The 27754-nt window shown below is 42.5% G+C and overlaps 2 protein-coding genes across 4 annotated transcripts in view; both read right to left on the minus strand.

Moving 5' to 3' along the window:
• PLAAT3 (phospholipase A and acyltransferase 3) overlaps window positions 1-1660 on the minus strand; it is a 47453-nt gene extending 45793 nt beyond the window's left edge. For 2 of the 3 annotated variants that reach the window (XM_010335953.3, XM_074401617.1), the window contains exons 1-2: window positions 1571-1660; window positions 1178-1249 (exon numbers count right to left, since the gene is read on the minus strand). In XM_010335953.3, coding sequence (XP_010334255.1) covers window positions 1178-1192 — 15 coding nt within the window. In that variant the 5' untranslated portion in view covers window positions 1193-1249; window positions 1571-1660. Of the gene's footprint in view, window positions 1-1177 lie in introns of all 3 variants that reach the window. The other variant, XM_039471184.2, reaches the window with a different exon arrangement.
• Window positions 1661-8001: 6341 nt separating this feature from the next.
• ATL3 (atlastin GTPase 3) overlaps window positions 8002-27754 on the minus strand; it is a 58657-nt gene continuing 38904 nt past the window's right edge. The window contains exons 7-13 of the mRNA XM_039471022.2: window positions 27337-27429; window positions 26496-26634; window positions 19433-19560; window positions 18755-18811; window positions 15933-16004; window positions 14796-15227; window positions 8002-13498 (exon numbers count right to left, since the gene is read on the minus strand). Coding sequence (XP_039326956.1) covers window positions 13412-13498; window positions 14796-15227; window positions 15933-16004; window positions 18755-18811; window positions 19433-19560; window positions 26496-26634; window positions 27337-27429 — 1008 coding nt within the window. The 3' untranslated portion in view covers window positions 8002-13411. The remainder of the gene's footprint in view (window positions 13499-14795; window positions 15228-15932; window positions 16005-18754; window positions 18812-19432; window positions 19561-26495; window positions 26635-27336; window positions 27430-27754) is intronic.

Here is a 27754-nt window from a genome sequence, read left to right on the forward strand (position 1 = left end):
ACCAGCTTGGCCAACATGGTGAAACCCTGACTCTACTTGAAGTACAAAAATTAGCTGGGTGTGGTGGCGCCTGCCTGTAGCCTAGCTACTCAGGAGGCTGAGGCAGGAGAATCCCTTGAACCCAGAAGGCGAAGACTGAAGCAAGCGGAGATTGTACCACTGCACTCCAGCCTGGACGACAGAGTGAAACGCCATCTCAAAACAAAAAAATTAAAAAGTGACCACTCCAGGTGTCAAATATGCTAGATACACCCTGACACCAGGCAAAACTCCTTTTTTTTTTTTTTTTTTTTTTGAAATGGAGTGTCACTCTGTTACCCAGGCTGGAGTGCAGTGGCGTGATCTCAGCTCACTGCAATCCCCCGTGTCCTGAGTTCAAATGATTCTCCTGCCTTAGCTTCCTGACCAGCTGGGAAGTCCCAGCTGCTCGCCACCACACCTGGCTAATTTTTTGTATTTTCAGTAGAGACGGGATTTCACCATATTGGCCAGGCTGGTCTCAAACTCCTGACCTCTTTACACGGACTGAGATAATAACAACAGTGAATTATGGTTGCGCACTCAAACTGTGTGCTAGGTATTGTTCTGGGCATTTCCCGAGTATTAAGTGATACAGTCTTCACTCTGGGAAACTGGATTTGAACTTGATCGGGCTCCTTGAATGCCAGGTGCTCAACACAAGGTGGGTCCACCTCCAAATCCTTTCCTCGGAATACCTCTGCTGCTGTCTGGCCAGGCAGGAGGGAGACAGTCGCCAAGCACAGTTAGGATTTCCCAAACCAGAGGTTGGGAGAGAGGAAAAGCCATAGCAAAAAGCCGTAACAGTGTGCTGGCAGGGCTTGTCATGGGATGCGTCAGCTGACACAGCCCCCAAGGCCTCTCCCGGTGTCTGGATGTGGCTCCGGAGGGCAACGCCCTTCGAACTTCTGCGGACAGACCTGCCCCCTGGGTCCAGCCTTCCGCTGGACGCGTTTCAGGCAGGGCGCCCCCACACTGGCCCCCGCAAGGACGCGCCCTGAGGCCATTCCAACCAACAGGCGCGCGCCGACCCGCAGCTGACAGAGGCGTGGGCCCCATGTCCTCCTCTCCCATAAGCAACAAGTCAGGCTCCGAGACGAGTCCCAACTCACAAGGGGCTCCCACCACCCCCGCCCCGCCCCGCCCCGCACGCACTTACAATGGGCGCACGCATCTTCTCTCTCGCGGTGTTGGACCCTCAAGGTCAGGCTCGAATTCGCGGCCTAGGTGTCTGAGGCAGGGGGAGCAGGGATTCACTGTCATTAACAGGAAACTGCGTCCCCAGACCCCGGGGACGGCGGCCTCTGGCGGGGAGAGCGTGCGAGGCGCGCCGCGGACCCCGGGAACAACCACCTGGTTCCCTTTTACAACTTTCTCGCTGGGGCCCTGCGGGCGCCCAGGAGGCGACAGCTGCCTGCTGGCGGCTCGGCCGACTCGTCTACACCCGCCCCACCCAATTTCATCTCTTCCTAGCCGACGAGCAGCAGCATCCCAGGCAGCACCTCGCCCGGCCTTATCAAAGTACTCTTCCAGAAAGACCCGCTCCACCCACCTCGAGGACTCGGCGGCTGCGCGGCCGCCCCAGCAATGGGACAGGGACTAATGGCCGCGGAGGCCCCGCCAGCGTGAGGTCACCTGGCCCCTCCCCGCGCCGCCGGCTAATGAGAGGCTCGCAGACGGCCCGGCCCCGGCCCTGGGGACCGCTGGACGCCCGCCGCCCCTCCTCGCCCCGGCACCGCCTCTTCCTGCCTCACCCCTGCCCTGCGCGCCCAGCATCCGGGAGTCGCAGACACTCGACTTCTGCACACGCATGACACTGCAGGGTCATGATCAATTTACCTTCGCCTTCGCCCAAGAATGGGCTTTTAGATTAAAAACTGAAGGAGTTAAAAATGTACACCGTGACCTATAGACGGTTTTGAATTAAAGGCATTTAAAAATCAGCAGGTGCAAGAAGACCCCTTTTCTGTTTCTTAAAAGCAGATGAAAGTTCCATGATGAAGGATACCTTCCCTGTACTAGAAGAAAAAGCAGCAACCTTATCCTTAAAGAGAAGACGTGAGGTGGAAAGAATTCTGTACAGACCTTTTTGAAATAACTTTTTTCATTTTTCATTTTATTTTTATTTTTATTTTTATTTTGAGACAGTCTCACTCCATCACCCAGGCTAGAGTGGCGGGATCTCGGCTCACTGCAACCTCCACCTCCCAGGTTCAAGTGATTCTCTTGCCTCAGCCTCCCCAGTAGCAGGGATTACAGGTATGCACCATCATGCCCAGCTAATTTTTGTATTCTTAGTAGAGATGGGGTTTCACCACGTTGGCCAGGCTGGTCGCGAACTCCAGGCCCCAAATGACCCGCCTGCCTCAGCCTCCCAAAGTGTTGGGATTACAGCTGTGAGCCATGGTAGGTGGCCCATTTTGTACTTTTTAATTGACAAAAATTACATGTATTAGTCATGTACAATATGTTGTTTTGAAATATGTATACATTGCGGAATAACTAAATCGAGCTAATTAACATATGCATTACCACCCGTACTTCTTTTGTGGTAAGAACACAAAACCTCTCAGTAATTTCCAAGAACATAAGTACATTGTTATTTACTATAATCACCATGTTGTGCAACAGATCTAGTGAACTTACTCCTCCTAACGGAAATTTTGTACACTTTGACCAACATCTTCCCAACTGAGGCAGACAGATCACTTGAGCTCAGGAGTTCAAGACCAGCCTGGCCAACCATGTCTCTACTAAAAATACAAAAATACAGGTGGTGGGTGCCTGTAATCCCAATCCAGCTACTCAGGAGGCTGAGGCAGGAGAATCATTTGAACCGGGGTGGCAGAGGTTGCAATGAGCCGAGATTGCACCACTGCACTCCAGCCTGGGCCACAGAGCAAGACTCCAACTAAAAAAAAGCAAAAGCTAATTTTTAAAAACCTAGCACACCATAGGCATTCCATGAATGAAGAATGAATGACCAACACAGGCCCTTCCTCTGTACTGGAATATGACTTCACATGAGCAGAACCAGCTCTTGTTCATCTCTGTATTCCCACCACTCCAGTGCCAGTACTGAGCTTTGCAGTCAGGATGCTTGGACCAAATCCTGACCCTGCTACTTATTATAATAGTTGTAGGGCCCAGGCCATGGTTCCTTCTCTGAACCTTTTTGCCTGTAAGATGGGGCCTTGGTAGCCTGGCACAGTAACTCATGCCTGTAATCCCAGCACTTTGGGAGGTTGAGGCAGGAGAATCACTTGAACCCAGGAGGCGGAGGTTGTAGTGAGTCGACATCGCGCCACTGCAGTCCAGCCTGGGCGATAGAGCAAGACTCTGTCTCAAAAAAAAAAAAAAAAAAAAAAAAAAAATGGAGCATTGGTGATACTGTATAACGTATAAGAATACATTCCCCGAGCCGGGCGCGGTGGCTCAAGCCTGTAATCCCAGCACTTTGGGAGGCCGAGGCGGGTGGATCACAAGGTCGAGAGATCGAGACCATCCTGGTCAACATGGTGAAACCCCGTCTCTACTAAAAATACAAAAAATTAGCTGGGCATGGTGGCGCGTGCCTGTAATCCCAGCTACTCAGGAGGCTGAGGCAGGAGAATTGCTTGAACCCAGGAGGCGGAGGTTGCGGTGAGCCGAGATCGCGCCATTGCACTCCAGCCTGGGTAACAAGAGCGAAACTCCGTCTCAAAAAAAAAAAAAAAAAAAAAAAATCCCCAAAGAGAGAGCAACAAATGAAATGATGCTTGTAAAGTGCTGAGCCTGATGTCTGGCATGTGGTAAATCCTCGGACAAGACATGGAGGCTGTTATTAACATGAGAATAGGTATGTGCCCATCAATATCACATGATCTTCACCAGCTTTCTGACAAGGAGAGTCAGAGGCAATATAAATACCAGAGCTTTGTGTGTGTTATCACTCATCAAACGAATCACGGAGCATGCTGAGCCAGTGACTGACTGTAAGGTCATCCAAACCCAGGATGCACAGGTTCAGTTTTGAGGCAGCCAGGCTGACTTCTGCCTTTCCTCACCCTCTGCTTCCAGAAGCACCCAGATGTCACCTCCCTTTTCTTTTCCTGTCACTGTGCCAGAAACAAAACAAAATAAAGCATACTGGGAAAGGGGAGTGGTATTGAGGGCTGTGTATTTTCACTTCTCACACAGTTCTCAAAAGAGGAGCTCTGTAAGAAAGGCCCTAGGACTTACTGAGAAACTGCCTTATGATGCCACACCATCACCAACGAAACAGTCCTTACCCCAGCACAAAGCGGGTGGACAAGTGGACTGCGATGCCAGGATCCAAAGTTTCCAGGCATTTCTGCATAGCACAGCTATGAAGCCCCATTCTTCTTGTGACAAGTGGGAAGCTTTTTTTTTTTTTTTTTGGAGACGGAGTCTTGCTCTGTCACCCAGGCTGGAGTGCAGTGGTGCAATCTTGGCTCACTGTAACCTCTGGCTCCCAGGTTCAAGCGATTCTCCTGCCTCAGCCTCCTGAGTAGCTGAGATTATAGGCCTGCACCACTAAGCCCAGCTAATTTTTGTATTTTTAGTAGAGACGGGGTTTTGCAATGTTGGCCAGGCTGGTCTCGAACTCCTGACTTCAGGTGATTCATCAATCTCGGCCTCCCAAAGCGCTAGGACTACAGGCATGAGCCACTGCACCTGGCCAGTTTTTTAGTATTTATAACCTCTCCATTCTCTGCCTTCTGATGAGGATAGATGGAACCTCCAGAATACATTGTTTTGCTGAGTTTTTGAGGAGGAAAAGCTGAGCAAGAGGGAGAAAATGGCCTAGACTAATTTGGTGTGCAGGCCTAAAAGACCCAGTTGGGAGTCTCAGCAGGTGGCGTGACACACAAGAAGGCCAGCGCAGGAGAAAGGGTGTGAGGGTGAGGAAAGTGAACAGGGAAACTGCATTTTTTTTTTTTTTTTTTAGTGAAACTGCATTTACAGGGAAGCTGTTAGCAATGCCTCTTTGCACACAAGGAACAGAATCCACAAATTTCACAACAAGGAACAGAATCCACAAATTTCACATGACGACATTCAAAATAGGAGTATGTCTCAGGGGAAGGGGTTCCATCAGCCAGCTGAACACTGTGCTTTCACAGGTGCAAAACATGTAACTATTCCAATTTTGGGTTTGCTCTGACCAGAAAACTCAGGCTTTTATAAAAGAAAAGTGAAGTATAACCTCCTTCTGAATTCCTTTTAAAACCCAAGTCCTACTGAAGAGGAAAGAGAACAAATAAGTCCCTATTGAAATACCCTGAAGAGCTTCCACTGCCTAAATGTGCAGCATAACCATCTCTGCCTTCTCTTTAAAAAACATTCCAGAAGGCCAGGCACAGTGGCTCACGCCTGTAATCCCAGCACTTTGGGAGGCCGAGGTGGACAGATCACATGAGGTCAGGAGTTTGAGACCAGCCTGGCCAACATGGCAAAACCCCACCTCTACTAAAAGTACAAAAATTAGGCAGGTGTGGTCGTGGGTGCCTGTAATTCCCAGCCACTCTGGAGGCTGAGGCAGGAGAATCATTTGAACCAGGGAGGCAGAGGTTGCAGTGAACTGAGATTGCACCATGCACTCCAGCCTTGGAGACAGAGCAAGACTCCTGTTTCAAAAAAAAAAAAAAGGCCATGATCATGAGGTCAGGAGTTCGAGACCAGCCTGACCAAGTCTCTACTAAAAATACAAAAATTAGCTGGGTGTGGTGGCACACACCTGTAATCCCAACTACTCAGGAGGCTGAGACCGGAAAATCGCTTGAACCTGGAAGGTGGAGGTTGCAGTGAGCAGAGATCACACCACTGCACTCCAGCCTGGGCAACAGAGCGAGACTCCATATATATATAAAATAAATAAATAAATATTCCAGAACCTTTAACCTGGGAAATTTCCAAGTTTCCTCTCTTATTGTTCAGTGGTCCTTGTTAAATGGAATTGGTTAACTGTGGTGGATTATTTGTTTTGGTCTGCCCAGCAGTCTTTCATTTGGTGACTCTGTGTGATTACGGTGGAGCTGTCAGTCATAGTACATGGTCATCACTCTGATTTCAGACACCTGCAACCCAGATCTGCTGGTTATGATGCCTCAGGCCTCAGGCAACAGTATTGACCATGGAAGGAGCATGACTCAACCCAAACAATTCAGAAGCCTTCTCTGGGATGGAGATATACAAATATATTTTCATGCTGGGCACGGTGGCTCAAGCCTGTAATCCCAGCACTTTGGGAGGTCGAGGCGGGTGGATCACGAGGTCAAGAGATCGAGACCATCCTGGTCAACATGGTGAAACCCCGTCTCTACTAAAAATACAAAAAATTAGCTGGGCATGGTGGTGCGTGCCTGTAATCCCAGCTACCCGGGAGGCTGAGGCAGGAGAATTGCCTGAACCCAGGAGGCGGAGGTTGTGGTGAGCCAAGATCGCGCCATTGCACTCCAGCCTGGGTAACAAGAGCGAAACTCTGTCTCAAAAAAAAAAAAAAAAAAAAAAAAAAAAAAAAAAAAAACACAAATATATTTTCATAGGTAGCTAAAAAAAAAAAAAAAAAAAAAAAAAAAAAAAAAAGCCTCTTTCCTCAGGGGACATTAAAGTGGATTATATCAGCCTGGAACCACTGGTGCCTGTACCCTCCCGGGGCATGGAGGAAACCTGTCTGCAACAGCAGATAAATAGGTCACTGAACCCTGAAATAAAAACCCTTTTGACATTTGAGTTCCTCCAGTGCCTGTCGTCAGTTTTGCCCTATATGTCAGTTTTGCTCCTGTTATGTCCAATTACAAGAAATGATTTCGGTTAATTAGAGTTGGACTTGTCTTTCGCAACGTGATATATGGTAATCAAAAGCAAGAATGTCAATGAGCCAAAGACAAGCCCGTTTGCTTGACTGCTCCCCATCCATACAGGACCATATTCCTCACCCTGGTCTTTCCTTCTCCTCAGCTTATGCTGATGAAAGCATCTACATCGATGGTGGCACCCAAATCCTGAATCTTTGTTTTCACCATTCTTTTCACATCATCAGCCTCTGAGTTTGCCCTTTGCCTGCTAAACTCTGATGAACTCAAGGGCAGCACCTGGCATAGCACCTGACACATGATCACAGTCAGGGATGGATGGCTGCATGGACAAAGAGTGCTGATCCCACCCAGTGTTTCCGACAAGGGAAGAAATCTTTTTACTGTAGGGCTAAATGGGGCACACCTAGCTATTAGTCAATATTTGAGAAGTTCAATTCAATCTCCCCAGTGTCCAAGGTCATCAGTGAAAGAGAAAGCTCTAAGTAGAGCTTTACCTTCCCTGCCCCTACTCTTTAAAGAGAAACTGTTTAATCAGCTGGCTCCAGATGGGACAACCAAACAAAAGTGCTACAAATTCAGAGATCTTCACAAGTCCACGTTACTGTAAATAAAATTTGCGCTGATTTTTTTAGAGACAGGGTCTTGCTCTGTTGCCCAGGCTGCAGTACAGTGACGTGACCATAATTCACTGCAACCTCGAACTCTTGGGCTCACGTGATTATCCTGCCTCAGCCTCCAGAGTAGCTAGGACTACAGGTGCACATGACCATGCCTGGCTTTTTTATTTGCTAGAGACGGGTAAAAGGTGTCTCCATGTTACCCAAGCTGGTCTCAAATTCCTGAGCTCAAGCGTTTCTCCCACTTCAGCCTCCCAAAGTGCTATGATTACAGAAATAAGTCACCACACCTGGCCCTGGTGCTCACTTTTAAACAATCCTGCCAACAATAGAGCCTTCTCCAGGAGTATGCTAGTAAGATACTAGTTCAGTATCGTTTTGTAGGACAGAGGAAGCTAACTCAAACCACATTGCCACTACTCCTTTTGACACAAGGTTATCCAATCAGAATTCTTACTCACTTTGCCAAGCCAAGCTGTTTCACAGACCCTCCCACATTTAAAAAAAAAAGGGGGGGGAGAGAGAGAAGGAAAACACACATAACATGATGTTGTGATCTTTATTCCATTAAATGATCTTACAAATTGGAGTAAAACAGGAACATGCTTTTAATATACTAATAGCATAATCTCAGACCATTGTGCTTTTTAAAAACTATATTAAATTGTAAAGCTACTCAAAGGCAAGGGTCTAGCATAAAGTACTTTTAACAATCATTTTTTAAAAGAAAAAAAAAAACCTGAGGAAAATTTGTGTATGTACAAGATTAGTATTAACTCCTTTAAGGCTTACACCCATGACAGCATGTACCCAATTAGAAAGCTTTGGAAATCAATGCTACCTTCCCTCGCTCATAAAAACACTACATTTAAACCTGAGTTCTGGCACGTGAAATTCCTTCCCAAAGAAAAATGTCTTTCAAAACCTTTCTGTCCTAGATCTGTTTTGCAAAGTTTCTGATATGGGGTAGTTAGGTCACTAATAACAGAAGTTATGATCTTGTCTTCCTTCTTGCTCATTATTTTTATTTGTGGCTTAATGTTTCCTGTATGTGAAAGATTTGGGGGTTCAAGTCACAGTGCTGAATTTTACTTTTTAAAAGAAAAACTTTAAAAATCCTAATTACATCTGTTAGAAAATAGGATACTTGTACATTCGTTTTTCAGAGAAGGCACAAATACAACGGAGAAAAACAGCTGTAAGGAGCTTAGATAATCCTCTCAATTAGAGGCATCCTTACTACTTCTGAACACAGAAAACGCCTGCTGATTGTACCTGGCCAGAGACCACCTATTCTAAACCTCAGGTAAAAAGTGTCCACTTGCCTCCAGACAATACAGAATTGTACCTTCTCCTTGGTACTTCCCATTCAATGAAGCAGCCTCTCTCTGTGGCCTCTGAACCACTGTTTATAAAAGTGATGATTCCAAGGCCACAGTCCATACCAACTGAGGCAATCTCTAGGGTACAAAACTGGGAATCTGAACTTTTTAAACAAGCCTGCTAGGTAAGTCTTATGCACTCCAAGGTAGATGAGAACCACTACCCAAAACGTAGGTACAACAGGACTTACAACGTAAGAAAAACAATTCAACTGCAAATGTTCTTTTGCAATGGGCTTCTTAACGTCATTTTTAAAAATTAATCACACAAATAGTTTGTATTTTCATAACTGAAGCTTTTCTTCATTATGCCGTTATCCCTTGACTAGAATTTTGTTAGATCAAAAATGTGTCAGCCAGAATGACACAGCCATGTTGGCACCTTGAGATGGAACATCAAATCATCCTAAATTATATTTCAATAGTTCCAGGGAAGAAAAAAGTTTTATGAAGACTCCCATATAAGTGACATCATTTTTTAAAAAGAACCTAGGAAAAAATAAAACTTATTTGTTTTATTGCTTTTGCCTGGAACTTCTTGATTCAACCTACTTTGCTATAACTCATACATACATACTTATCCAAACTCACCCTAACCAAGGCACTTTTTTTTTTTTTTTTCCTGAGACGGAGTCTCACTCTGCAGCCCAGGCTGAAGTGCAGTGGTGCGATCTCGGCTCGCTGCAACCTCCACCTCCCGAGTACTGGTTCAAGCAATTCTCCTGCCTCAGCCTCCTGAGTAGCTGGGATTACAGGCGTACCAAGGCACCATTTTTATAAGCCAAGTAGAACACTGTGTGTGATCCACTAGTGAAACTGATCATCAGTACAAGGCAGTATTTTTGTTTGTGTCTGTTTGACCAAAGCACTTTACTTCATGCAAGGGAAAAAATAAAGCAAAACAGGCCCAGGTGCAGTGGCTCACACCTGTAATCGCAACACTTTGGAAGGCTGAGGCAGGCAGATTACTGAAGTAGTTGAGACCAGCCTGGTCAACATGGTGAAACCCCATCTCGACTAAAAATACAAAAATAAACAGGGTGTAGTGGCACATGCCTGCAATCCCAGCTACCTGGAAGACTGAATCAGAAGAATCGCTTGTACGCAGGAGGCAGAGGTTGTAGTGAGCCAAGATCATGCCACTGCACTTCAGCCTGGGCGACAGAGCGAGAGTCCATCTCAAAAAAAAAAGAATAAAGAGAAACAATATTCACAGGCAATTTTACCAAGTATAAAAGAGGTGTTAAAACGTAAACCTCCGAAGAACATTTCTTAGTATACTATGAATATAAGGCATGACTCAGCTGGGCAAGGTGGCTCACGCCTGCAATCCCAGCACTTGGGGAGGCTAAGTTGTAAGCTGGGTGGATCACCTGAGGTCAGGAGTTTGAGACCAGCCTGGCCAACATGGCAAAACCCCGTCTCAACTAAAAATACAAAAATTAGTTGGACATGGTGGTGTGCACCTGTAGTCCCAGCTACTCAGGAAGCTGAGGCTGGAGAATGGCTTGAACCCAGGAGCCAGAGGTTACAGTGAGCCAAGACTGCACCACTGCACTCCAACCTGGGTGACAGAACAAGACCTCTGTCTCAAAAAATAAAATAAAAAAATAACGCATGATTCTGAAGGTGTTTTCTCATCATACATAGTAGTTTGTCTCATTTCATCTACAAGCCAATCTTACAGAAAGATTTCTCAGCGAAAGAATGAAAACTGATTCTATTATTTTTACTATAAGCAGCTCATTGAAATTATTTTTTCAAATTGTCAACACTTAATTTCTCCTGAAATATTTTAATGGAAAATTTCAGAAGCCTCTTTTGATACATTCATAGGAATGAGTTCCATATGTTGTTAGGAATATGCAAAATTTAAAATGCCTGCATGGAAAGTGGCAGAGCAACAAACACCACACAAGCACGCACAGTCTGAGCTTCTGAACCACAAGTGAAAGGTGAGAGAAGCATAAGACATTATTTTTAACCTGGTTATAAATCTCCCCAGGATGATTTATAGCCAGCAATGATAATGCATCTTTTATTGAAAAAGTTGATATAAAATCATCAATTTACTGCTGAGAGAAAAGAGCCCAAAGAAAACTCTGAAGAATCCTCACTGAGAAAACTTTACAAACACTTTCCAGAAGCAGAGCTGAGGGGAAAAAAAAAAAAAAAGGTGAGGGGGACTTCTGGATAATTAAACCAAGATGTCTTTATAAGACCAAAACAGAAATGGTGAATTTAAATAGTAACTGAATCTTAGGACTTCATTAAATCATACATTATCTTTTTTTAAAGTGACCTAATACTTTAGTATTAGAATGAGTTTCTGACACATCACCCCTTCTCATCATTAAAAGTAGAACCACTTTTGACAATTATTCTGAAATCCATAAATTTACTTATAGAATGTATTAAATGCTAAGTATCTCAATATTTATAGAGCCTGCTAATAGGTATGAACTTTCAAAGAGACAAGAGGTCACCTGAAACCTGAAAATGCACAACAACATTTCAGAAGCAAGCTTTCAAGTTAACAGTCAAAGCTTGGCATCACTGATAAATGCAAGTAAACAAGCAGAAATTTTTGTAAAGTGTAACAGCAAGTGAATAAAACAGCAAGAACTTCAGGGCAAGATGGCATATAAATATGAATATAATATACTGGGAACTTAGGACTTATAAAAACACTTAGTGGTAAAGTGTCCAAAGAAAATTCTTTGATAAACAGATTACATGCTAAAAGGGATTTTCTTTTTTTCTACCTTTCGTTCACACTTCATGTATATAAAATTTACACTCAGATCTTACCTTCAGGTACGTAATTACCTTCATGTATATAAAATTTACTCTTCCTTTCTCCCATAACAAAAGCTAAATTAGCTCAGAAATTAAGGCTTACATACCTCAATGTTTATATAAACACTTGCAGGCAAGTTTTAAGAAGTTTTAAAATCCACAATAATTCCAAAAGGAAAAGCAACTAACAGATAAAACTTTTTATCTCCTAATCAAGGTAAATAGAAAAAAAAACTCTCAGATACTTCTAGAAATTGTTTATATTTGGGTAGGATTTTGGTCCTTACTAAGCCAAAGCTATCTTAAAGCTACCAGACTAGCCAAAGTAAAATTAAATAGAAGATGATTCACTAAATAAAATGGGTTAATTTTAGCTTCATTATCAAGAACATTAGATAGGATAGAGAATGCAAATTAACATTCTGAATGAAGACTTTAAATCAGGTTATTTATTAATTGCTAAGCCGCATGAAATCAGACATCAATTAAAGGCAGTAATATTTGGTAATATCTTCCCTCTAATCCATAATAAAATTCCATTCTTATGCAGAACTCTCAAAAACAAAACCTCTCAAGTGAAAATTACAAGAGTTGTGTACAACATACATACATATGTAAACCTACAGTGAACCTGACCAAGGCACAATTTCAAGTGACTTATCAGAGGTCACACAGTTCATTTAAACTTAGCTTTTTTCTTAAAGTACTAGCTCATTTCTTTTATTATGAGCCCCTCTGGCTTTTCAAGGCATGTTTGTCCCTTTTTCTAGAAAGAAGCTACAGGGACCAAAAAAAAAAAAAAAAAAAAACCAGAGCAAGTTACGACAAAAATGTCAGCCTACTGGGTAAAAAACTCACATTTCAGAGTGTGGTATATTTAAATATGATATGATTTTTCCACACTATATGGCAACATGATTCCCTATTGTAATTTTTTTTTAAGAGTAATGATATCATAGTTAGTCTTTAGTTCTGATGTTTCTCCAAGTTTTGAAAACTTTTAAAAAAGGAATCCTTCTCGGCCTGGCACAGTAGCTCATGCCTGTAATCCCAGCACTTTGGGAGGCCAAGGTGAGCAGATCACAAGGTCAAGAGATCTAGACCATCCTGGCCAACATGGTGAAACCCCGTCTCTACCAAAAATATTTAAAAAAAATTAGCTGACTGTGGTGGCACACACCTGTCGTCCCAGCTACTCGGGAGGCTGAGGCGGGAGAATCACCTGGACCCAGGAGGTGGAGGTTGCAGTGAGCCAAGATCACGCCACTGCACTCCAGCCTGGCAACAGAGCAAGACTCTGTCTCAAAAAAAAAAAAAAAAAAGGAATCCTTCTCAAAAGAGTAAACTATAAAAGAAATGACAAGTTTCACCCCAAAATGGCATCTACGGCATCTTTCATCTCCCCACTGTGTCTGCAAAACCATGGAATCAATCTTAAAAGGCACTAAGTGGCACATAAAGAACTTAAGAGCTGCATTTCTATTTTTCCTATAGCTTCCTCCCCCATAAAGTGCACAAAGCAGAGTAACATGAGAATAGACACAGGCTTGCATCTATAACAGCAAGGAAAAGAAATGCTTCCAACAGAAATGGAAGTGCATTTAATAATTTGGAACCACAGGAGAGGTCTGCTCATTTATTACAGTGCCATGTTTTAGCTCTTCCTGGATGGTCTCAGATTTGCCATTCCTCTGGATATGAACCTGTGGCCGTGGCAGAAACCCAGAAGTCAGAAGGGGCTGGTTGTGGCCTTGTTTGAATTCATGTTACGGTGCTATTGAGACTTTTTATCCACAGGAGGTCTTCCGACAACTGCATCCCTCACGGCAGCCTGAGTGGAACTACCGATATGAGAAGACGCCTGCAAAAGTCCATTTATTCAATATGTAAGTTAATAAAATACAACATGGCAAGAAAGTAAGTCCTTAGAGGCCGGGCGCGGTGGCTCAAGCCTGTAATCCCAGCATTTTGGGAGGCCGAGGCGGGTGGATCACGAGGTCAAGAGATCGAGACCATCCTGGTCAACATGGTGAAACCCCGTCTCTACTAAAAATACAAAACATTAGCTGGGCATGGTGGCGCGTGCCTGTAATCCCAGCTACTCAGGAGGCTGAGGCAGGAGAATTGCCTTAGCCCAGGAGGCGGAGGTTGCGGTGAGCCGAGATCGCGCCATTGCACTCCAGCCTGGGTAACAAGAGCGAAACTCCGTCTCAAAAAAAAAAAAAAAAAAAAAAAAAGAAAGTAAGTCCTTAGAGATAAACTTTCAAAAACCTATCTCCATCATCAGCATGTTACAGAAAGCAGAGGAATGAAAATGTAGGGATACAGACAGGGAGGCTGTGGCAGCAGCTAACACCCAAGATAATGGGAACCCGCGCTCTGTGACTAGGGTAGGATGGGCAGCTCCTGTAGCTTCACAAGCTGCTAACCCAACTCATCTGCTTATGTTACTCAGAAAACAAATGTATCATCTCAAGGACCTTGGACATGGACATTAACCATGTCCATGTTCAAGAGCTACTGGGTTAGTTGGGGGTGGTGGCACTCGCCTGTAACACCAGCTGCTTGGGAGGCTGAGGCAGGAGGATCACTTGAGCCTAGGAGTTTTATATTACAGTGAGCTAAGATACCAGCTTGGGTGACAGAGCAAGAGCTCGTCTCTAAAAAAAAATTTTATAGGCTGGGCGCAGTGGCTCACGCCTGTAATCCCAGCACTGTGGGAGGCCGAGGCGGGTGGATCACCTGAGGTCAGGAGTTCAAGACCAGCTTGGTCAACATGGTGAAACTCTGTCTCTACTAAATATACAGAAATTAGCTGGGTATGGTGGCGGGCACCTGTAATCCCAGCTACTTGGGAGGCTTAGGCAGGAGAATTGCTTGAACCCAGGAGGGGGAGGCTGCAGTGAGCTGAGATCGTGCCACTGCACTCCAGCCTGGGCAACAAAGACAGACTTCATCTCAAAAACAAAAAACAAACAAAACAAATATTAATATCCAAAAAGGATAATAAAACATAAAGTCTATCAGGAAAAAATGGCCAAGGAAGTGGCCATTGCTCATGTCTTTGCCATGAAATTCTTCTAAACGAGGTATTTTATAACACAAGCACAAATATCTGCCCATTATCAACCCTCAGGCCCTCCAGCAGCACCACTTACCTGCTCCAACACATACGCAGCACCAAAATCAATAGCTCCGCCCAGCTCACGATATTGACCAGAATACCTAATGTAGCCCCAGGTGAGGAGCGCTATTAACAGTAGTCCAACCATACAGTTGAACAACTGGGCTACAACCCCAAGACCTATGAAGCCAGTGAGGCCTGAGGCTATGTACAAAGCCACAATGCCTGTGAACAGCACTGCAGGGGTTCGGAAGGTGCTGAAGACGTTCTTGCTACCATTGTGCTTGCAGAAGTTCTCATATAATTCCTTGATTTCCTCCTCCAGCTCCTGCTGGTAACGAAAGCTGAAATCCTTCCCACCCATCTTCTTGGTCTTCTTAAAATGGTCCAGAGCAAGTTGTTTGAATTCACAGTGCTTCTCCTCTAGAATGTCGGGAGATAAATAAGGTTTCTCTCCCCCACAAACCTAAAGAGAACAAAGACACAATATGTTAAAAGATCTCTTCAAAAACAAGTGCCAAATAAAACATGAAAAGATAAAAGTGATAGAATGTTTTAAGATGTTAACAAGATATTAATAAATTAACTTTTAAAAGATGACTAAGACCAATAAAATCTAGTTTCACTTCCTCTGAAAAGCACACTTATATAACCGGGATGATAATATTAATTGGAAAGAGCAGTGACACTGGGATGGGCACAGTGGCTCAAGTCTGTAATCCCAGCAAATGTGGGAGGCAAAGGCGGGTAGATCACTTGAGGTCAGGAATTCGAAATCAGCCTGGTCAACATGGTGAAACTCTTGTCTCTCCTAAAAATATTAAAAAATTAGCTGGCTGTGGTGGCGAGCACCTGTAATCCCAGCTATTCAGGAGGCTGAGGCAGGAGAATCGCTTGAACCTGGGAGGTGGAGGTTGCAGTCAGCCGAGATTGCACCACTGCACTCCAGCCTGTATGACAGAGTGAGTCTCCGCCTCAAAAAAACAAAAACAAAACTAAACAAAAAAATAAATGGTAATAATTAGATGGCCCCCATTACCTGGACAACCTAGGTACAGCTTTGTTGCCTCATCACTTGAAGACACTTGAAGTAGGATCAAGTTGAGCTTTTGAAGTCAGCAACAATGCCCATGTTACAGATATTTCAGAATAAGGCATATGTCCTACATACCTCTTCCATGTTGTTATAATAAATGTCCTTGGCAGAGGCTGCAGCTGCTAGGTTGTTGGCTTCAGCAGTGGCCTTTTAAGAGAGGAAAAATGTAAAATATAAATCCTTCCTCTTTTAACATTCTTTTACAAATAACCTAATACAAAAATCTTCTCTACTCCCCATTCTTCCTTTTTTATTAACCTTCTATTATTTTAGATTTCCATACAGTTCAACTGATGAAATAAAATACACCTTTTATGGCCGGGCACGGTGGTCCACACCTGTAATCCCAGCACTTTGGAAGGCCAAGGCAGGCAGATCACTTGAGGTCAGGAGTTTGAGACCAGCCTGGCCAACATGGTGAAACCCCGTCTCTACTAAAAATACAAAACTTAGCCAGGTATGTGGCACACACCTGTAATCCCAGCTACTTGGGAGGCTGAGGCATGCAAATTGCCTCAACCTAGGAGGCGAAGGTTACAGTGAGCCAAGATCGTGTCACTGCACTCCAGCCTGAACAAAAGAGTGAGACTCTGTCTCAAAAAAAAAAAAAAATACACTTTTTCTGCCAAATTTTCTACCAAAAAAAATATGATAGAAGTTCATATACATAAAAATATGTATTCTTATACATAAGAATCTTTAGCAAAAAGTAAATCTCCAAAATTCAAGGAAAATATTATTTCCTTTGCTTCAATTTTATTTTTAAATTTTATTTATTTTTTTGAGACAGAGTCTCATTCTGTCATCCAGGCTGGAGTGCAGTGGTGATCTCAGCCCACTGCAACCTTCGCTTCCTGAGTGCAAGCCATTCCCGCCAGTATGTGCCACACTTGGCTAACTTTTTAAGTTTTTGTTTTGTAGAGATAGAGTCTCCCTATATTGCCCAAGCTGGTCTTGAACTCCCAACCTCAAGTAATCCGCCCACCTCAGCCTCCCACAGTGTTGGGATTACGGACATAAGCCACTGCACCTGGCTCCACTGCTTCAATTTTAAGAAACAGATGTGAGTCAAAAAAAAGAAGAAGAAAAAGCTGGGTATGGAGTCTCATGCCTGTAATCTCAGCAATTTGAGAGGCTGAAGCAAGAGGATCACTTGAGCTGAGGAATTCAATACCAGCCTGCGCAACACAGCTAGATCCTGTCTCTATTACAAAAAAAAAAAAAAAAAAAAGGAAAAAATTATTTGCAATGTCAATCCCAGGCTCTAGCTCCCTTTATAAAAATGTCCTGCTACAAAAAAAATCAACATTTGGCAATAAATGCCCTTATGTTCAGCATATGAAGTCAAAAATTGTATGTTTTAACCCAATGACATTGTAGTTACAAATTAAAAACCTGATAAGTGAATAGTAAATAGATATGTCAGGACATGTTCCACTAAAATAGACAACAGGTCGGGCACAGTGGCTCACGCCTGTAATCCTAGCACTTTGGGAGTCTGAGGTGGGCAGATCGCTTGAGCCAAGTTTGAGACCAGCCTGGGCAACATAGCAAGACCACATCTCTATTTTTTTTTTTTTTTTTTTTTTTGAGACAGAGTTTCGCTCTTGTTACCCAGGCTGGAGTGCAATGGCGCGATCTCGGCTCACCGCAACCTCCGCCTCCTGGGTTCAAGCAATTCTCCTGCCTCAGCTTCCTGAGTAGCTGGGATTACAGGCAAGCGCCACCATGCCCAGCTAATCTTTTGTATTTTTTAGTAGAGGCGGGGTTTCACCATGTTGACCAGGATGGTCTCGATCTCTCGACCTCGTGATCCACCCGCCTCGGCCTCCCAAAGTGCTGGGATTACAGGCTTGAGCCACCGCGCCCGGCCCTCTATTTTTTTTTCAATCAAAAAAATTATAGCCAGGCACGGTAGCTCACACCTATAATCCCAGCACTCTGGCAGGCCAAGACAGTAGATTGCTTGAGTCCAGGAGTTTGAGACCAGCCTGGGCAACATGGCTAAACTTGTCTCTACTAAAAATACAAAAATTAGCCAGGCATAATGGAGCTATAATCCTGGATTATAGGATTATAAACCTATAATACCAGCTACTCTGGAGGCTGAGGCCCTAGAATTGCTTGAACCAGGGAGGTGAAGGTTGCAGTGAGCCAAGATCATGCCACTGCACTCCAGCCTGGGGAAAAGTGAGGCTCTGTCTCAAAAAATAAATTATTAATTATATTTAAAATATTAAAAATAAGGCCGGCGCGGTGGCTCACGCCTGTAATCCCAGCACTTTGGGAGGCCGAGGCGGGTGGATCACGAGGTCGAGAGATCGAGACCATCGTGGTGAACATGGTGAAACCCCGTCTCTACTAAAAATTCAAAACATTAGCTGGGCATGGTGGCACGTGCCTGTAATCCCAGCTACTCAGGAGGCTGAGGCAGGAGAATTGCTTGAACCCAGGAGGCGGAGGTTGCGGTGAGCCGAGATCGTGCCATTGCACTCCAGCCTGGGTAACAAGAGCGAAACTCCGTCTCAAAATAAATAAATAAATAAAAATAAAAATAAAAAATAAACAACAGATGACAGGAAATTGCTTGTCTACCATAGTGGGTATGTTCCACCCAGGTATAATAAACTGTGTTTCCCAAAGTGTGTTTGGTGAAAAGACCAGGTCCAGCGAGGAGAGGCAATTTTGTTTTAAATGTACCACCATGAATACAAACAAGTGAACTAGAAGGTCGCCACACTACTGCAAAATGTGCTAAAAAAAAAAAAAATTAACAGACCTCAGCATAATGAAAAAGGAGAAAAAGTACATTCTCTTCTTAAAGAACTCTGCTTATTGTATACAGGTCAACTCAAGTAATTAAAGAGTAGCATTTAGGACATCAAATCATTGTTTACCTGAAGCATGGACTTGGGGTGAGGCAGATCTTCTCCTTGATAAATTTTAATATATGCCTTAAAATGTAAACACAAAAACTGCTATAAAAATGTTACTCAGTCATATCTTACTCATATTTAATTTTTAGAAAGTGACCATACAACTGCATTTTCCTTAAGACTTAGAACAACAACCAGGAATTAGCAAAAACACACCACACACCTTTGAGTGCATGTTAGCATTTTTAGTTAACTAAAAATGTTCTCAAGCAGCACAAGCCTACAGAGGCTAGGATTCCCATCCAGCTCCCCATGCACGCTGACCTCACCACTACCTGTGGGCAGAGTGACCATCCGCCTTGAGGCAGTCGTGTCACATCTAGGTGCCGTCTCCTCCTACTCACAGCAACTTCCTAACCACCTCCTGTCCACACCATCTTCCTTGAGGAACAATCTTCCTTTAGTCACAGTTAATTGCTCCTCTAAGAGAGTGCAAAGAACATCCATTTGGTTCTTAGACCGACACTGCCACCCGATGGCCCACTCCTGGAAGGACACTGAGGTCTCTGAAAATGCCTCTCACTGTCTCCCCCAGAAAACCTTCTCTGAAGTTTCAAAATATTCAAATTCAAGTTGATTTACAAGTTAGATCAGCTTTACCAAAAATCAAACATTTTAATAATTAAAACCCATATTTACCTTAAAATACTCCAATAGTCCCCGACAGGTGACCTTTGAGCCATTGATCTCCTTTTCCATTAACTTAGATGGGTTTAATACATATGGTATCAGTACCTGTAACTGCTCTTTGAATTCACCAGCAATATCTGTTCACAGGACCACAGAGAAGGAAAAAACAAGCCAAACAGCCTTATTCAGCCAAGGTGAACACACAATGCAATCTTCCCAGTGTAATTCTTTTAACATTGGTTATTGAAAGTAGGAGAAAAGCTAGGTGCGGTGGCTCAGGCCTATAATCCCAGCACTTTGGGAGGCCAAGGCAGATGGATAGCCTAAGGTCAGGAGTTTGCGACCAGCCTGACCAACATGGTGAAACCCTGTCTTCACTAAAAATATAAAAACTAGCCAGGTGTGGTGGCGGGTGCCTGTAATCCTAGTTACTTAAAAGGCTGAGGCAGGAGACTCGCATGAACCCGGGAGGTAGGGGTTGCAGTGAGCTGAGATTGCACCATTGCACTCCAGCTATGGCAACAAGAGTGAAACTCTGTCTCAAAAAAAAAAAAAAGAAAGAAAAGAAAGTGGGAGAGAAGGGGTCCCCGACTATGGGGCTTTTTTTGGTTTTGTGGAGTTTTTGTTTGTTTGTTTTTGAGACTGAATCTCGCTCCGTTGCCAGGCTGGAGTGCAGTGGTGTGATCTTTGCCCACTGCAACCTCCACCTCCCAGGTTCATGAGATTCTCCTGCCTCGGCCTCCCAAGTATCAGGGACTACAGGCACACATCACCACACCGGGCTGATTTTTCTATTTTTAGTAGAGATGGGGTGGTTTCACCATGTTGGCCAGGATGGTCTCGATCTCTTGACCTGGTGATCCACCCGCCTTGGCCTCCCAAAGTGCTGAGATAACAGGCATGAGCCACTGTGCCCAACCTCCAGACTATGTTTTGACACTTTCTGGCTATGACCAAGTTGCTGATAGATCTCTGTCCCAATGTACCTTCATTTTTCTCCTTCCCCACAGTAGTATAAAGTTTTCTCTAATTCCAAATAGAATACTATATGCAGAATATCCTTTGTGATATCCGGTCTGCTCCCTAGCCTTTTAAGAAATTTCACTTTTTAAAGAATTTCATTAACAAGGTCTTCAACAAGTCAGTTTTCAACCTCTCAAGCTGTCTCAGTCCTTTGCAACGCCCTCACATTACTCCTTTAAATCGATAAGAAATCACTGGTCATCCAATTGATTTACTCTTGTTAATTTTTTTAGTGTTAAAAGAAGAATTACCTGTGCCTCATTATCTTGATTTTCTATTATCTCCTCAGAGACCCTCTGGGACCACTCCAAAATGAAAAGACCACTAATTAGAGAAAGGTGACAGATTCTCTGCAGCTTCTACAAGGTTCCCATGTAGGGATCAGGAGAGCTGCTAAACAGAGCTCTTTTCTCAAAGAATTACTAGCTGGTCCAACTACGAAGCCACGGGAGAATTAAAATACAGAAAAGCTGACGTGCATATTCTAACATCTTCTTGGGTTCCCAACTATCAATGAAAAAAGCAGGTAGGAGCCCACAACAAAGTTAAGAACTCTTCAATACTCCACCAACCTGACTATAATATGAAAAATGAAACTGTAAAATTTCAAGAAAAAAAGTAGGAAAAATACTTTATAACCTTGTAGTCAAAAAGTATAAAAGTGTACATAATAGGCCATCTGTACACATTCACATTTGCTTTCATATACTGAAGAAACTCTGAAAGCCTACAAAAATGGAAAAGAGACTTTTCACTGAGTATTTTTTAATCCTTTTTAAAATTCTAAACATGTGAATGTATTACATATCCAAAAAACCTTTTTGTATGGTTTCAATTTCCACCACACTGAAGGATGGATTGTTTCAAAAATACCTCACACAAGAAGTAGCAGGATCCAGATGCTATACTTGCCACTTTAACAAGCCGTACAGACCCTATGCTACTCATGTTTCTATGAAGGCTACACCAAAATAATAGTTTTAAAATCAGAATAGACAAGAACTGTCTCATAACAGAAACAACCTCTAATGATGTCAAAGGAGACTGTGCCCTACAAACCCTCCTGTGTAATTTATAACTAACCAACTCAGTAGTTACTGTATTAGGTCTCCCTGTGGCAACAAATAGGAAGATGACAATTTTCTTTATGCTGACAACACAGTCATCCTGTGTCTGATGAAAAATTCTCAAAAAGCAGCTATTCTAGGCCTAGCATGGTGGCTCACACTTGTAATACCAGCACCTTGGGAGGCTAAGGTGGGCAGATTGCTTGAGGCCAGGAGTTCAAGACCAGCCTGGTCAACATGGTAAAACCCCATTTCCACCAAAAATAAAAAATTAGCCAGGCATGGTAGTGCACTTTTGTAATTCCAGCTACTTGGGAGGATGAGGTACGAGAATTGCTTGATCCCGAGAGGCAGAGGTTGCAGTGAACTGAGATCACGCCACTGCACACCAGCTGGGGCAACAGAGGGAAGATAAGACTTTGTATCAAAAAAAACAAAAACAAAACAAAACAAACAAAAAACCAGCAGCTATTCTAGATAATTACTGCAAGCAGCAGCAGCTCAGCATCAATTACATCAAAACTAAGATCATGTTTGGCAGGCATCTACCTCTAAATAAGTGGTCAATCATAAAACCACTGAAATAATTCCTAAAGTATCTGGGGGAACATTTGCAGAAATAGTTTCAGAATGTAGTTCTTATGAAATTTAAATGTTCTACAAAAATTACATAAGTTCCTTTTATGGATTAGCCCTAACAACCTCAGGCTAATGTCTTTTCCAAGTCACATGGAACAGGACTGCAAAATCTCAATCATGTAACTATACAGGTATATACCTGAGAAAATATAATGTCTACCTTTTTTTTTAATTCTGAAAACTGTATCAGCTCTAACAGGTCTCCTACAGTAAAGTGTGTGTGTGGTTCTCAAGCTAGCACTTGCCAAATACAAATCACCTGCTACTTACAATTTAGCATTCAATTTACCCTTCACTCAAAACCCTTCAATATCTTGGTTCAGAAGTTTCCCTAAAATTATAAAACATCCATCTCCAAATCTAAAATGTACATAAACTTTTGCATAGCTAGTAAGAATTCTTCATGAACAATCCTCATAACTGTAGTTCCTTAAATAAACACAGAGGACAGGCTTTTAACATATTTTTAAAGTGAGGCAAAAAAGCAAATTTTTGTTTTTCAAATTTTTCCATTTAGAAAAGTACTGGCCAGGTATGGTGGCTTGTGCCAGTATTCCCAACACTTTGAGAAGCTGAGGTGAGAGGATCACTTGAGGTCAGTAGATCAAGACCGGCCTGGGTAACATAGGGAGACCCTATCTCTACAAAACAATAAAAAAATTAGCCAGGCATAGTGGTGCATGCCTGTAGTCCCAGCTACTGGGGAGGCTAAGGTGGGAGGATCACTTGAGACTGGGAGTTAGAGGCTACAGTGAGGTATGAACATGCCACTGTACTCCAGCCTGGGCAACAGAGCAAGACCCTATCTCTAAAATAAATAAGTAAATAAAAATTTAAAAGTACTTTTTTTTTAAATAAATAGAAGCATACCACATATGCTACTCTACAACCTTTGTATGTTTAATAATATATCACAGACATCCTTCTACATAAAGACATATAGATTCATCTATCTACCTTACCCTTTTTTTTATTTGAGATGGAGTCTTGATCTGTCACGCAGGCTGGAATGCAGTGACACAATCTTGGCTCACTGCAACATCTGCCTCCCAGTTTCAAGCAATTCCCCTGCCTCAGCCTCCCAAGTAGCTGGGACTACAGGCACACACCACCATGCTCAGCTAATTTTTTGTATTTTAGTAGAGACAGGGTTTCACCGTGTTGGCCAGGATGGTCTCAATCTTCTGACCTCGTGATCTGCCCGCCTCGGCCTCCCAACGTGGTGCTGGGATTACAGGCATTAGCCACCACGCCCTGCCCTTAACCTTTCAATGACTGCATTTCATTCCTTTGGGCAGATGTACCTTAACTTTTTTTTTTTTTTTTTTTTTTTTTTAAGACAGGGTCTCACTCTGTCACCCAGGTTAAAGTGCAGTGATGCAATCACAGCTCACTGCAGCCTTGACCTCTTGGGCTCAAGCAATCCTACCTCAGCCTTCCAAGTAACTAGGATTACCGGGGTACACCACCATGTCCAGCTAGTACTTTTTTTTTTTTTTTTTGAGACAGAGTTTCACTCTTGTTACCCAGGCTGGAGTGCAATGGCGCAATCTCGGCTCACCGCAACCTCCGCCTCTTGGGTTCAGGCAATTCTCCTGCCTCACCCTCCTGAGTAGCTGGGATTACAGGCACGCGCCACCATGCCCAGCTAATTTTTTGTATTTTTAGTAGAGACGGGGTTTCACCATGTTGACCAGGATGGTCTCAATCTCTTGACCTCGTGATCCAACCACCTCGGCCTCCCAAAGTGCTGGGATTACAGGCCTGAGCCACCGCGCCCGGCCTAATTTTTGTATTTTTAGTAGAGATGGGACTTCACCATATTGGCCAGGCTGGTCTCAAACTGCTAACCTCAGGTGATTTGGCCACCTCAGCCTCCCAAAATGCTGGGATTACAGGCATGAGCCACTGTGCCCACTCAGTCTAATTATTTTTATACACTTATTTAAACAGTTTTTTGGATAAACTCCCAGAAGTGGGATAGTGGATCAAAGGATGTGAACATTCTGAATTCTGATACTGCCACATTACAATCCATAAAGACTATAATTTATTACCAATGCTTTTGTGCTTTCTTGATTATTATGATGCTGCACATATTTTCATTAATATATAATGACCATTTGTATTTCTTCTTTTTGGACTTACTTTTTCATGTAAGAAAGGAAAATTTAGGCCTTACAAGTGCATTTTATAGTTTTATCTTGATGAGGAAACCAAATAGTACCTAAATATGAGATTAAAGATTGTTCATACAGAATTTGTTCCCTATCTTATAAATGTAATATATAAATGAAACTTGCACACTTAATATTTAGTGATTAAACCATTCATAATCTATATATATGTACAGTGAGTTGAACAGCATCCCCCCTCCAACAAAATGCATGTCCACCTGGAACTTCAGAAAATCTGATTTGGAAACAGTCTTGCAAATGTAGTTAGCTAAGAGGAGGTCATACTGGATTGAGGTGGGCCCTAAATCCAAAGACTGGTGTGCTGACATGGAGAGAACACACATTGAAGGCGGTCATGTGATAACAAAGAGTTTAGAGGCAACTCAAGGTAGGTCAAGGAATGCCAAGGGCTGCTGGCAACTTCCAGAGCTAGGAGAGAGTATGGGACAGGTTCTCGTTTCAGTCTCCTGGTAGAACCAACCATAATTTTGGATTTCTGGCCCCCTGACTTGTGAGAGAATAAATTTCTGTTGTCTTAAGCCACCTAGTTTGTGTTAATTTGTTAAAGGTAGCCACAGGAAATTAATACAACCAAAAGCGACATGACATTTCAAAAGCCAGGTTACTGAACTTTAAAAAAACTCTGCCTACTTCCTGAAAACCTGATAAAAATTAAAATTAAAAAAGTTAAAATTAAAATTAACTTCAAAGCAATGCATTGGAACGTTAAAATTGAAACTATGGAAGAATGCCATTTGTATGTGTTTACACTGGATAATCACTAGGAGGCACTCTAATTCACCCTCTCCTAACACCTCCATTTAAGAACTCCACTGGACACATTCCCTATCAGTGATGAACAAATCTGAGTTCAGGTTGGTAAAGGTACAACTAATAATGGAGCCTAACGATATATTACCTTAAGACCTACACAACTTTCTCTCCCTACTCAGCTCTGAAAACTCCTTTGAAACTGCTTTTCAGGTCCAGTGCTTGCCAAGCAGAATTATCTCCCAAAGCAATTGTCTTAGATTCAATTGCCATGAAACAGGCCAGGGAAGTCTCCTCCTCAGGAGAGCTGCCAACCATGTAAAAACGTCAGAGAAGTGACAAATAAAAGCTAAAAGTTAAGTATCATTAACCAGGTTCTTGGCAATATTAAGACCAGCTGGAATAAAAATCTTGAGTTGAACATTCATTTTCTTGGATCAACTGGATCAAATAAGTTAAAAATGGTGCATTTTATATTCAATATGAGGCTATGAAAACCTTTCACTTCAAAAGGCAAGTTCCTGTAGTAACTAAACAGTATATATCCTCTGAATGATTTATTCCATATAACAGAAGAACCATTACTTTAGCCCAGTATGGGTTTGGAGCAACAAGAACTTGGATGTAAGTCTATGCCTCGCCACTTACTCATTTACTAGCTGAGCACTTTGAGAAGTTACTTAACTTTCCTCCTTTTCCTTAACTGTTTTTGCCATTTTCCTCACCTATAAGGAAATGACATCAACTTCATGGAATTACTGGGAGCATAAGTATCAAAGTACCTAGCATAGTGTTGCAAACATTACCAGAAATCTGAGAGATTCAGATAAGCTTATTAACAAGCGCTCAGTTTAACATATGTGTAAATTAAGGGCCAGCCATTTAATGACTCAAGGCCTTAATGAAAAAGGAACAAAAATAAGATAATGGAGCCCAAGAGTCCCAACTACGATTCCTCTCACCTACCATTTAGTTAGCACTTCCTCACATTAGCACATGACCCAGCGTCAGGTTTTGCTATAATCGCAAATAAGATGAAAATAATAGCTTTGCCATGCATCATGCTGCCTTCCCTTGAGAAGTTAATTTTACTTAACATTAGCTGACTAATGTCTGTTCTTCCTTTATTTAGCATTTGTATCTCTTGTAAACCAAGAACCATAATGAGTCTCTTAGAAAGACTACTAATGGATATTAACACCACCATTTCAGATGGAGAAGTCAAGGTAAACTAATTCTGATGGTCGCAGTAAGTCAAGAGTAAAATCTGAACTAGACTTTAAATACTACACTAAGAGATGACACCATTTTTCTTAAGCATTCACTTGATTTGTACGTGATTTTTAATTCCAAAGATCAAATAACATGTTTAAAACAACAACATCTATAACACACCTTTTAATTTCCCATCAAAGTCAGGGCTTGTGGCCACTTGGAGTCCTGGATGTGGTAAGAGAAAGCAGGTGACATCAGAGAAACATGAGTGAATGTGATTTCGAACATTCTGAATTTCTTCATGTTGATGTTCCTTCACCTACCAATGAAGACCAACAATTTACCAAACAAAAATCATTTGGTTTTCTTCACTAGCGACAACTAGTATAAGGACAAAGGAAAGAAGACTTCTCAACTCTGAGGGATAACAGTCGCCAAATGAGAAAACTCGGAACCTTAAGAAGCAATAAACACATAAATCTGGTTACCTATGGCTTGACTCCTATAGCTAACAAACAGGTGCAGAAGAGTTTCTTTAAAAGGAGTATTGCACAATACTTAGGAAGAACAAGGGATGGTTTGTGGGGATGAAGGAGCATCCAACCAATTAGCAGAGACAGACAAAAGACTCCCGTGTTTTAGTTTGGGAGAACAGGTTAGGCCTGTTTACTGTTTCTATCTATGCCAAAATAAGTAAAACTTCTGAATCAGAATCACATAACTAAAATTCTGAGTGTGACTTCTAAAGGCACATATAGAACTTGGTTTAAAATGTAAAATGGAAATTATAATCAAAGCTTGGGCATCTGCCCAGAATTTTCTTCTACAGTCCCTGTGTATTGTATATACAGGATCATTAATCTTATCAGGAATAAATAATATTAGCTTCTGTTAAGATTCATATACAGTTAATGTATTCAATATCATTTTCAATAACTGCTTTAAATACAGTTGCCAAAGGCAAATGAGAAAACCATCACTACTTTTAGATAATTCCTCAGAAGATTACAGTCCCACTGACCTGTAAACGCTTATTCAAAAATGCCATTCCTCCTTGTAGTCCATAGCTGTATTCATAAGGGAAACTCCAATCTCTAACCAAAAACATCAGTGTCTATTTAAGAAAAGAGGAAAACATATTTTAACAATGCACAAACAAATTTTCAAGAGAACAACTGCAATACATCTTTGCATAATGCCAGCTTCTACAAAGGGGGTAAAGATATGTACTAAAGGATGGATTGATTGATTTAGAGAATGGGTCTTGCTCTGTCACTAAGGCTAGCAGTGGCACGATCATAGCTTATTGTAGCCTAGAATTCCTGGGCTCAAGCAATCCTTCCACGTCAGCCTCCCAAGTAGTCAGGACTATAGGCACATGCCACTACATTTTGCTTATTTTTTTATTTTTTTTGTAGAGACGAGGTCTTGCTCTGTTG

The sequence above is a fragment of the Saimiri boliviensis genome, chromosome 6 (assembly GCF_048565385.1).
Source record: "Saimiri boliviensis isolate mSaiBol1 chromosome 6, mSaiBol1.pri, whole genome shotgun sequence".
NCBI lineage: Eukaryota > Metazoa > Chordata > Mammalia > Primates > Cebidae > Saimiri > Saimiri boliviensis.